General features: G+C 38.6%; 1 protein-coding gene across 2 annotated transcripts; it reads right to left on the bottom strand.

Moving 5' to 3' along the window:
- Window positions 1-979: 979 nt before the first annotated feature.
- Window positions 980-4,280, bottom strand: LOC129119887 (arg8-vasotocin receptor-like). 2 transcript variants are annotated; one of them, XM_077178933.1, is made up of 3 exons: window positions 3,567-4,280; window positions 3,182-3,419; window positions 980-2,118 (listed from the first exon to the last, which is right to left on the bottom strand). In XM_077178933.1, exons 1-3 carry the CDS (start codon window positions 4,095-4,097, stop codon window positions 1,919-1,921), a joined length of 969 nt encoding a protein of 322 aa, XP_077035048.1. In that variant the 5' UTR covers window positions 4,098-4,280; the 3' UTR covers window positions 980-1,918. The 2 variants fall into 2 exon arrangements, with proteins under 2 accessions (XP_077035048.1, XP_054488097.1); XM_054632122.2 differs by having other exon boundaries at window positions 3,182-4,278.
- Window positions 4,281-10,242: the final 5,962 nt, after the last annotated feature.

The following is a 10,242-nucleotide window of genomic DNA, read 5'->3' as shown; positions in this document are numbered from 1 at the left end:
GAGTTTTGCTGCAGTAGTGCAGTGACATGGGTGATTCCTTGAAGCATTTCTGTTTTCAGTTCCTTTCAAGTCTGCATATTATGCTGTGTAACTAACTACAATCAAAGGAAACGGAAAAAAACCCCCAAAATCCCACCATTAACCATTGGATTAAGTCATAAAGGAAAACTTGAGTAAGAGCTAATTGACTGAAAGTCTTAGAAAGTCAGTGAGTGGCTGTATCATTATCCTATCAATGGAATGAATTGTATCTTGGATATTCTTTCCCCAGTTGAGAACCTTCACTTGAGTTACAGATTTGCTCTAACAGGGAATTTTTTGTGGGGTAGAATTAACTACTAATTGAAGGGAGAGGGGAAAAAACAGCAAAAAAGCCCTACCAGCTGTAATTGTAGTAAAACCTTCATACAAACCCTCCCCATTCCTGCCTGGCTCTGCCTTCACCCACCTTCTTCCTCTTCCTAACAGCTGGAGACCTGTACTTGTCAACTGGGCTGGGGCACCAGCTTTTCCCACTAAAAAGAACAGCAATATTTGGTTCTTGCCCTTACCTGATCTAATTATACAGAGAATAGAAATCATTGAATATGCAGTCATTTCATTATAAATTAACCTGAAGTGTTACTATTCACCATACAGCAGAATTTCTCAGTACTCACTAAATGTGATCAGTATTTCGTTAAAATCAATGTTTCTTTGACTACAATTTAAAGAATATTAAACCCCCACAATTTTATAGCTTTTCTACTGAAATTTGAGACTGCTCGCACTCAGAAGACTGAAATGTGATGAAATACAGTAGACAGATTACATGTCACCAGATGTAAGTGCCACAGAGTCCCTGCAGATCCATTCTCACCTGAAAGAGCCTTGCTGATATTCCTTCCATATTCCTCTGATCAGATTGCAGACATTGAAAGAAAATAAATAGCTGCCTGCATATAACACCCACAAACCAGCAAACAAATGGCATTTGAAATAAAGATATGCAGATTTATTTTTACAGCAAAGGGAAATATTTGAATTTGAACCTAAAGGGATACGAAGGAATAAAATAATAATTGGTTTTCTGTCAATAAATCTCATGCTAGAACCAATGGGTCTGAATGCCAAATGAAAGTGTCTCTCTTAGCACTCACTTTTATTTAGAGTATGTATATGTGTGTGTATGGGGTGCGTGTAGGTGTCCAGTTAACTGCTTACACATCAGGAAATGCATGGAAAATCAAATCTCATGGTGTGAAGCCAAAAAAAACCTGAACTGCTGCTATGCTGCTGATTGATACCTGCAATCCGCAATGGAATTTGAAACTGAAGTAAGGGTTCAATGTCACGAGCATGCCAATTTTTTTTATTTTTTTAAATTATATTAAGCTGCTTGGCATTTTATGAATGTACATAAAGAGTTAATTTAAACCAGGTGCTAGTAAGAGCTGGCAAAAGCTTTTTCTGACTTTGTGCTGCCTTCTCAAGATTGTCATTGTCCCTCAATCACGCCAGAATGATGAACAATTGATGGTTCACTCTGAAAATATATTCAAGTTTAATTAGATCCGCTTTCTTTTTAATTATGTTTCAATTTGTTGAACCAGGTAGTAATAAAATTTTACTTCTTAGAAATCCAGAATCACAGATGGGGAAGTACTTTAGAACACAAAATATCTAAGATACTTTTATGTATCTTTGTCAGTCTTTACAGGAAAGCATTCTTATAAGACAGTGGTGATTGAAGCGCTGAGTCAGGCTTGCACAACACAGAAACTTCCTGAATATGCTACAGAACTGCAGAGAAATATATTTTTACAACAAAAACCAATTTTTTCAGCTTCCTTATCCACAAAATAAGGGATGATGGTAAAATATCAATATGTCTTGTGAACAGAGGGACTGTAACAACACAACAACCAGCCCTCAGCATTTATGCAGAAGTGCTGTTCTCCTCAGGGTCTCTGTCTGCGAGATGAATGCTCCCCGTGAACACGGATTCCTCTTGAGCCGAGGTATTCTCCAGCTGCTTACTTCTGCAATGTGGAATCTGGCCACAGAAATACATGTAAATCCATGGGTTGGCACAACTATTTAGATTGCCAAGGAGCATTATAATGGTGAATGCTGAACCTAGAACAAAACAGTTAAAGGAATGAGAGACTAAATAAAGCACTCCTATAAATATAAGTCACATTTTCACAGTCTGCTGCTTTCTGCTGTATCTATTCATATGTTAAAACCAATCTAATAGTAGGAAATTCCCTTATCAATGCAATTTGCTATTGCTGAAGGTATAAAGCACACTTTATTGTATGCATTCAGAGTTAAATAGCTTCATATAGCTCTTTTTGGATGCAGTTGCATTAATTTTAAAAGCAATTACTAAGCTGTTAAACAGATACAAATAAATACTATTTGGTATATATTTTGACATAAATGTATGTAGAACAAGACTCAAATTCACACTGACAGGAAGAATTCTTAAAATAAAGTTCAGAAACTACTGTTTTTATCAGGCAGGACTATTATATTTTTCTCTCTTTTATTTTTCTCTTTATTTAGAATAGGTGATTTTAAAGTCACATATAGAGTCTGCCTTTCACAAAGAGGCAATAGCATAAATTTGACAAGCCCATTCTTGTTTACAACATGGTGCTTGATAACTCTCTCAGGCATGCTTTTTTGCTTTATAAACAGCTGGTTGACAACTTTTGGTTGTTTCATAGTTTACTACAGAGATTTCATCAAGATGATTTCAACAGTAAAAAAAATCAGATGTCTTATAACTCAACTGTTCTACCCAGTAAATAAGAAATCATTTCATTACTTTGAGTAGCCAATTGCTTCTTTTCACCTCTAGGACCCAAAATACTGCTATTATACCTCAAACCTCTAAAAGTCTGAGGCTTTGCTGAAGCATATGATACTTTTCACCATGCTGTTCATGAATCTTTAAATTGTTAATCACTCAAGACACACACACAAAACAGACACATGATGTTTTGATCACATAACACAAGAAGCTCCCTGTACCTAATTAAATATAGGAGATAATCAATCCAAGTATTTCTTTTTAATCCTCCTCAAATGACCACACGTAACCCTTACACAAAAGCAAAATCAAACACAAAGCACTCGACAGCAGAGTGCCAGCCTGCTCTGCAGCTGTGGCTGAGGAGGGAGAGCATCTTACCTTCAGTCAGGATGCTGGGGAACCACACAGACCACAGCTGGGCAATGAAGAAAGGTGACCAACAGAGAACATAGGCAACAACTGTCACCACTGTCATTTTTACTGTCTTGATCATAGCCTTTGAAATACAGTTCACACTGCTTGCTCGGGATGGCAGGACTTGATTCTGATTTGTTGCTTCACATTCATTCTGTTTTTTCACATTTATATTTCTTCTGATTATTTTGCAAATCTTGACCTGGCATGTGATAAGGATTGCTGAGGGAATGAAGAATATAACTACAAAAATCCAAGTCACATATGCCCTTGGGCCCCAAGGCTGAATAAATTCACCCCAACATTCAAAGACACCTGGAGATATTTCAGTCTTAGAAAAGATAAATACCTGTGGGAGGCTAAGAATCAATGCTATAGACCAGCTGCTGCAAATGGGGATGTTCCAGAGAGCTCTCTTCTTCTGGAAAGTGACCATAGGGTAGCAAACAGCTTGATATCTGTCCACTGTCATGACCACTATCATATAAGTAGAGGCAAACATGCCCAGCAATTGTAGATACTTGATAATTCTGCACAAGAAATCTGGCCCTATGAAAACATCTGTAATATCCCAAATGAGTTGAGGCAGCACTTGGAAAAAGGCTACCACTAAGTCAGCAATGCTGAGGTGAAGCATGAACACATACATCCTAGACAGCTTCTTTCTTCTTCGCCACAGCACCAGTATGAGAATGAAATTGCCCACAGACGCTGTCAGAAATATGACCCCCAGTACAGCAATCTCTACTTGAGCTAATTGCTCATCTCTTTCTGGTCTTCCAATAGGATCTGACTGATTTGTCAAACTCAGGAATCTGTGAGGAGGAGGACTCTCAGTCTGATGTGTGTTATCCTGCATAGGAAATGAAAAATTCTTCATGATGCACAGAAGCTACTCACAGTAGCTGCCACTTGCGACTGAGGTTGACAGCTGTGAAGCACAGGCTGGCAAACAGACCAGCCTGGGTCCAGTTTCAGGATATCCTCGAGCAAATCTTCCTGCTCATGCGAACTAAAGCAGTGGGACTTGGATTGTGGTAAAATTCTGCCTCTTACTGGCATGCAAAAGGCTTTATATAGGCTCCAGCAGACAGAGCCTTATGTAACTGCAGAGCCCTCGGGTAGGCTGCAGGGACAGCAGCCAATGGCAGACTGAGCCACACAATTGGGGGAAGATATAAATAAAAGGCAAACTTCAGAGGCTCAATGTGATTCAATTACTCACTTCAGTCAAAATCCCAAACTTGTAAATAGCTGTGGCCAGACTCGTACTCAAATGCCCTTACTCGGGGGAGTTCTTGCAAAAATTTTTCTACGCAAACCAGATGAGCACACTTTAGGAGAAGTGGGAGGAAGGTTTATACGTAGATAAAATTGGATCCCTGAGCTCAGGCACATCATAACAGCAATCTCCAGGCTCCTGGGGCATGACCACATCCTAAATGCAGCACAGAGAAAGAAATGCATTTTTCCATAGTCCTTTATTTCCTTCTTCTCTCTTTTGGAGTCACCTGGTTCTAAAATAAAAAGAAAAATATTTGTACTGCCCTAAAAACAATATTTTTATTTCAAAACATGGTCAAGATTTAGAGGTTTTTTCTCAGCAAAATGAAAAATAACACATGTGAAATAAATTACTTTTATTGGGACTGGGAGGCTACTGAGAATTTAATTAAAAAAAAAATGAAAATTCAGTGGCAAATCCAACTGAGGAAAAGGTCTCTATGATGAAACAATACACAAAGGTCTCAATTCTATTACAGTGCTAAAGTCTGTGAGATCATTTTTCAGTATCTAAACCTTTTCATTTTTGTAAATGTAAATTGTATCATGAACACAGGAAATTCATTGTTCTTCAACATTCCCATATAACTTTTGCATAAAGTTTGTGGCAGATAAGAATAGAAAATTTAAACTGATTTCTTTTTTATTTTTTTATCTCTCAGCCTGCCCTCTTAATCACAAAAGAGAGAGATTAAATAAAATTGATCAGTTTAATATGAAAAATAACAGATATTTGTATGCAACCTTACTTGAAGCTAGGGCACCCATATCCTTCTGGTTACAATCAGTACACTGGTAGTTTGAAGTCTTTCTGAGCAGGAAACCAGTAAGGTGAAAAGCAATATCCATGCTGCATATATAGTACATAATACTAAACCTAAGCTGATTAATCACTGTGATTACAATTATATTATAAGACCAGCTCAGGAAGCTCACAGAAGACCACCACTTCTATGCTACTAAAGGTTTTCATGTACCAACAAACGTGAAGGGCAAAATTCATAAAGAGGATGCTGAGGTAGACTACCAAAGTTTGGAAAACCTACATGACCTTTTTGCTCTCCCTCTTTCCCCCTTATCTGCCAGCAGGCAATGGATGTTAATAGCTCATGAAAGGGTAAGACTGTGAGAACAGACAACAGAGAAGCTGAACAATCTCAGGAAGCTTTTCCAGTGACAGCAGCTGTAAGTATCCATTATCTAGACTTGGCTGAACACTGCTGCAGCTGCCTGAGTCTACAAAAGCTTTTCTCTAAGACTGTGTTGCAAAGAGTATGAATCACAACAACTTAATCTAATATACCTTGTTTTTTTCCTAAATTAAGGCCTATTTGTAGGAGACTTAGATTCCTGAGGTTGTTTCCTTTTAGTTTTCCCCCTCAATTTGGAATCTTGCTCAATTAGAGGGAAATAGGCATAGCAAGACCATAAGGGAACAAACGGGTTTGCCTTAACCCTCACTCTCCCTTCACCCAGCAACTCTCTGAATTGACCACAAACAACAAACCCCTGGAAATGCTGCTGACAGCAAACACTGTGCTGGAGAGCAGCTGGGCTGATCTCAGGTTCTGTCTTTTGATGGAGACTAAGTTCCAGGTGTGTGCTTCAAAATCATTTACCTTGACCATCTTCACTCTGCAACTTAACAAAAAGGCAAGTGGGATCTTTATTCTTCCAGCAAGATATGATGCAAACACATACATCTCGGCAGAGCTAGGATTAAGTAGGTTGAGACAGGAACATGTTAAAGAGAATTTAAAGTTTGGGGTCAGGCATGGAAGATAAACATAAATTTATATTTCATTATTATATTTCAATATCAAGAAATTATATGCAAGAAGCCCAGTATATGCAACCGAAGTCAATTCTGGGATAGTGTTGGAAGACTAACCAGAATATCATAGTTATTTGTATGATTTTTCACAACACATAAGGTGTGGATAGACATATTTCAGGCAAATGTGTTTTATAAGCTATGCCTAGAATGGTCCAACAAGATCCCTGGGAACACACAACTCTTCCTCAGCCTAGACATGCACACAGCACACAGTGTCTGGGCAACAGCCCAGGTGTTGGATCCAGATGTGGACACAGGCTAAAGGGCAAGCACACTGTGAAACAAGTAGCCTTCTCTATGTTTATTAAAAGAGTGGTGGCCCTCCTTGTAAAAATTGTCCTAGTGATGTAAGACTCTATTCCATCTTGCATATAATCAGTTCAATATATGTTAATGGTTTCATAGCTTTATGAATGTTCCCTTTCAATCTTTTTCATCCATGCAAGCAGATAGTCAGGATAATGTTAAATTGAAATTTAATCCACTCTGGGAATATAACTTGCTGAGAAAAGAAAATTAAGATAATCGGTGAAAATGTTTAAGCAGTCTTAGCTGTTCTTTTATGCCAATATTGTCCTCCCATTGCCCAGCTTTGCTTCATTGCAAACTCTATCTGTCCAAGTTGAATTCTTTTCCTAAATTATTTTAATTAACTTCTGCTGAACTTATCAGGGTGGACTGTCATCTAATGTTTGTTAGTTAGCTAAAGGGAGAGATTCAGCTCATAGATTAAGACTCCAATTTAGCTAGCTGCTCTGAATTTCAGAATCACACAGCTGCTCAAGGCAGGGAAAACACTGAATTCAGACCACTTTACCCAGGGTTTGTCCAGTCAGGTCTTGAAGACCACCAAGAGCTTAGAACCCCAAACCTCCCTGGGTAACTGGTTACAAATGCTTATTTCCATTGTGAAAAAGCTTTCCTTATGTGTCACCACACCCTCCCCTTATTCAGGCCACCTTCTCTCGTTCTTCTGGCATGACTTAAGTAAAAACCTGGCTTGGACCTCTTGCCAGCATCCTCCTAGGCACTGCACGGGCACTGTTAGTGCCTCTGAAGCTGTGTCTCCTCCAGGCAGACCAAGCTACACTGACAGCATTGTGGAAAATGTTGTATTCAAGGAGTTAGTGATCTTGAACAGTACATGTCTGTTCTACTGAGCCTTGTACTTAAAGCCTGTGCTGACAGTGGGGAATATTTTGAATTAGATGACATCCCAGACTGATTGTTTGCCATGCAAAAGAAAAGGCTCCACATTGTGGGAAGAAGGTGGAACCCCTCCACAGATGGCATCTGTGCAGGGGAAGATCCATGTAATTTCTCTCAGATACTGCACAAAAACTGAGTTCCCAGCATTGGAAGGGACCTAAGATTTCCTCACTACCTATATTTCAGGGGTTTACCCTACCTTAAGAAAACAGCTATTTTAATATCCTCTTTATTGTTGCACCCCCTGGTGCAGAGTACAAGCCCAGCTCACTCAGCCTCCCTCACTAGGCTACATTGTCCAGCCCTCTGATCATTTTCACAGTGCAATGCTGAGCTCACTCATGCTCATCAACACCTCTCCTGTGCAGGGGCTCCAGAGGAACTATTCCACATGTGGTGAGTGGGGTGTGCTGAGCTGGTGGGGAACACTTCCCCTGACCTATGAATTCCACGTGATCTGTGTGTGTGTCAAGCCCCATCACAATCTTTGCCTTCCAAAAACTGCATGAATTGCAGTGCATTGCAGATTATTTTTGCCAAGCCAGGAGAGGAATATACATGGAAGCAGGAATATATGCATTTTAGGGTTAAATGCCTTCGACCAGTTTCTAAAACTCAGAAACTGTTTAATTTTTGACAGACATTACTTATTAAACACAACTTGTGAAGGAAGAGATCTGCAGAGTTTTACTCTGGAATGGATAAGCAAGTTCTAAAATGTTTCTATTTAAGAAAAGATCAAGTGGGAAATATTGCTGTCTGCTTTTGATGTAAGAAACCCAGGTCTGCCTCTTTGCTCAGTGAGATTCTGCAGATGTGAAGAGCTAGTAGACTATCATTAGCGCACTTGACAAGTCATGAAAACCAACTAATTAAGAAAAACAAGCTTTTGCATGATTTGCTACATATTTAGAGAATTTTAGAGAAATCAAAAATTATTTCCTTACTGCTGATGTGATTCTATTTATGTTCAAACGTTAAAATGTACAAACAGCTTCCATAGGCCTTATAGGAAGGAAAGGACTAGAATGTGCAGTAAAAGACTCAGTTACCAAGAATATGAGAGAAACATTTACTTCTTAATACTTTTTTACATAAAATACTTACTTAGTAATATATTCTAGGGTAGATAAAAGGAGTCACCATAGCATTGCATTGAAATTGCCCTATTGATAGAGACAACCTTTGAGGAGATGTATTAAGTAATGTAAATACATATCAGTAGCATGAAATTTTATGAGAACTGCTTCTGGAAGTAGTGCAAAACATAGCAAATGGATTCTTTCCTACAGAAAATTAGTCAAAGTTACACATGAATACTGTTCAATACTTAGCCTGTAGCACAGATATATTTACAGCAAGGTAGGTCCATATTTTTTACTAATGTAATTCTGCTTATTTCCCGAACATGATGGATAAACTACTGTAAGTCTTTTTTTACTGAACTAAAATTATGTACACCTCGATGATGCTGTACAATCTCCTACAGTTCTGGATTCTTAAAAAAAATCCCACCATTAGTACAGTAGTTATATTAATATACAAGGTTCTTTGGACCCAACTTAGCAGTACACTTCAACCTTATATAGTTAAAAAGTTACATCTAAAGGCAATGTGCCAAGAGAAGACAGAGACAAATACATCACAGACACTATTACAGACAGCATATAATGAGTCATGCGATGTACGCAGCTACCAATGCCATTGTCACCACACAAGGAGACACAAAATGACAAATAGCATCAATAACTTTATTCCTCAGAAAGAGTTAAGCTTTGATTCAGACAAAACCATTTCTGGTCAGGAAGGAGAGCTCTTAGTGAAGCCAAAAGATTATTAGAAAATGTCAGGACAACCCGAAATCTCATCCATTTCCAGTCAAGATGAACTAGACACCACCCTTAACTTTTCCAATCAATATCATAATGAACACAGGACAACATTTTGTCCTGCTAGCCCTGTTTATACACCAAAAGGGAACTGTGCACATCTGTGTTTGGTGTACATGTGTCATGTGCATGTAAACACTGCTCGCCTGCACACACGTGACCTGGATGTCTGCCACTTTATAAGAAACTCTGTTCATTTCCCAAATGAGTAAATTAACTGTGTATTTAAAGCAAGAGGGTGTTACTTTAGTAAGATTAAAGGCTACATCAAATCAGATGCAGGTCTATCCAGCCTTAGAATGTAGGACTGCAACACATCAAACAACTATACTTACTGTTAGGCAATAGTTTGGAACAAGACCTTTCTAAATTGAGTGCATCCTCCAGTAGGAATTAGCTACAGGAATGAAAGCCAGAGGGAAAGAAAATGTGTATGGGCCCCCTGTGACTTGTAACTAGGCACATCCCAGATACTCACCACAAAACAGCACCACTAACTACGCAGAGTACTACGTGCCTCTTTTTAATCCCTAGGGAGATTACGTCTGGAACAATAACTTTTAAACCTGTTTTAGTAAGAACTTTATTATTCGCTATTGCCAACATCATTCTTAGGTAAGTTTCTGATTTTACAGCTGTTAGTGACAGCAGTGAGTGAGGGGGCTACAGGGTCCAAAGCCTGGAACCAGTTTGCCTAATTCATGTTCTTATTATGGTGCTAGAATTATCTTCCACAATTTGTAAGCCATTCACTAAGTAATGCTTCTTTCCTATTGCTGCTGTAAAATGTCATGCAACTTTAATGA

This window comes from Agelaius phoeniceus, chromosome 5 (assembly GCF_051311805.1).
Source record: "Agelaius phoeniceus isolate bAgePho1 chromosome 5, bAgePho1.hap1, whole genome shotgun sequence".
NCBI classification, from domain to species: Eukaryota; Metazoa; Chordata; class Aves; order Passeriformes; family Icteridae; genus Agelaius; species Agelaius phoeniceus.
This window is presented reverse-complemented; position numbering and strand designations above follow the sequence as displayed.